Below are 1,545 nucleotides of genomic sequence, written 5' to 3' on the forward strand. Positions count from 1 at the left end.
GGTGGGCTTGCTGACCCCGCCTCTGCTTCCCTCCCGGCAGCATGGCTCCCTCAACAAGTACCACCATAGCCACCCGCTGCGGGAGAGGGCCCGCAAGCTGTCCCAGGGCATCCTCATCATCAGGTGAGGGGACGTGCAGGGCTGGGGAGACCCTGAACCCTCCCTTCCCCTGTGGTGTGTGTGCGGGGGGGCTCGTGCCGTGTCCCCCGCAGCTGCGGTGATGGCCCTGCACCGTGTGTCCCCCTTCCCAGGTTCGAGATGCCCTACAACATCTGGTGCGATGGCTGCAAGAACCACATTGGGATGGGTGAGTTCTCCCGCCGGAATTGACCTCCTTCGAGCTTCTTCCCCCTGCTCTGGCGTCGCCAGGGCTCCACGGCCCCTGAATCCGCGTATCCTGGATGCAGTGGGGGTTCTGATCCCCACCCCCCCAACCCCATTCTCTCTTGCAGGTGTCCGGTACAACGCGGAGAAGAAGAAGGTCGGCACTTACTACACGACGCCCATCTACAGGTGGGTGTGACTGCCACATCCCCATCCTTCCCCCCTTGCCGTGGGCAGCCCCGAGGCGCAGGGACCCCCACCCTGACCCTGTCCCCCTCCCCAGGTTTCGGATGAAGTGCCACCTCTGCGTCAACTACATCGAGATGCAGACGGACCCGGCGGGCTGCGACTACGTCATCGTCAGCGGGGCCCGACGCAAGGAGGAGCGCTGGGACATGAAGGATAACGAACAAGTCCTACCCACCGGTGAGTCCTGGTTCCGCCGGCAAGTCCTGACCCCGAGAGGGACATCCACTGAATCCCCTCGCTGTCCCCTGTCCCAGAGCGGGAGGAGAAGGAGAAGCTGGAGACGGATGCCATGTTCCGGCTGGAACACGGCGTGGCTGACAGGGCGACGCTACAGCGAGCCGTCCCCACACTGGCCAGTCTGCAGGAGGCCCAAAGCGCCTGGAAGGATGACTTCGCCCTCAACAGCCGGCTCCGGAGGCACTTTAGGGTGAGCCCGGGGAGGGCCTGGGGGGATTCTGCAGCCCCCTCCCCTATCTGGCCGGGGAGGTTGACAGACCCCTTGTCCCCCTCCCCACCAAGGAGGAGAAGAAGACGCTGCGGGAGGAGGAGGAGGAGGCGGCGGCGCTGCAGGCGAAGGCCGGCCTGAGCATCCCTCTGGTGCAGGAGTCAGAGGAGGACCGGCGCCTGGCCGCGCTGCTCAAGTACCACAGCCCCGACTGTGCGTGGGGGGGCTGGGGCGGGTGGGGGGGGGCAGCCAGGGCCTCTGCCCCCCCACCCCTGTGACCCCCAGCCTGTCCCTGTCCTCTTCCGCAGCCTACGAGGAGAAGCAGAGGATGAAGCGGACAGAGATCTCCAGCCGCTCCTGGTTCTCCCCGGCCACCGGTGGCAGAGCCAGCGAGGCGCTGCGGAAGCTGGGCCTGGGGGGGCGAGCGCTGCGGGGCCGGGGGGGCCCCCCCGCTACCCTCGCCGGCCTGGGCATCGTCCGGCGTCGCTCTGGAGAGGGGCCCGAGGGGCCGGCGGAGCCCGGGGGGC

General features: G+C 67.9%; 1 protein-coding gene across 1 annotated transcript in view; it reads left to right on the forward strand.

The window, feature by feature from the left end:
- Nucleotides 1-1,545, forward strand: part of CCDC130 (coiled-coil domain containing 130) — a 19,755-nt gene that overhangs the window by 856 nt on the left and 17,354 nt on the right. Inside the window, exons 3-9 of the mRNA XM_010569830.1 lie at nucleotides 31-123; nucleotides 252-307; nucleotides 453-513; nucleotides 608-750; nucleotides 828-1,000; nucleotides 1,093-1,231; nucleotides 1,327-1,543. Coding sequence (XP_010568132.1) covers nucleotides 31-123; nucleotides 252-307; nucleotides 453-513; nucleotides 608-750; nucleotides 828-1,000; nucleotides 1,093-1,231; nucleotides 1,327-1,543 — 882 coding nt within the window. The remainder of the gene's footprint in view (nucleotides 1-30; nucleotides 124-251; nucleotides 308-452; nucleotides 514-607; nucleotides 751-827; nucleotides 1,001-1,092; nucleotides 1,232-1,326; nucleotides 1,544-1,545) is intronic.

This window comes from Haliaeetus leucocephalus, unplaced genomic scaffold (assembly GCF_000737465.1).
Source record: "Haliaeetus leucocephalus isolate CR32 unplaced genomic scaffold, Haliaeetus_leucocephalus-4.0 Scaffold274, whole genome shotgun sequence".
Taxonomy (NCBI): Eukaryota; Metazoa; Chordata; class Aves; order Accipitriformes; family Accipitridae; genus Haliaeetus; species Haliaeetus leucocephalus.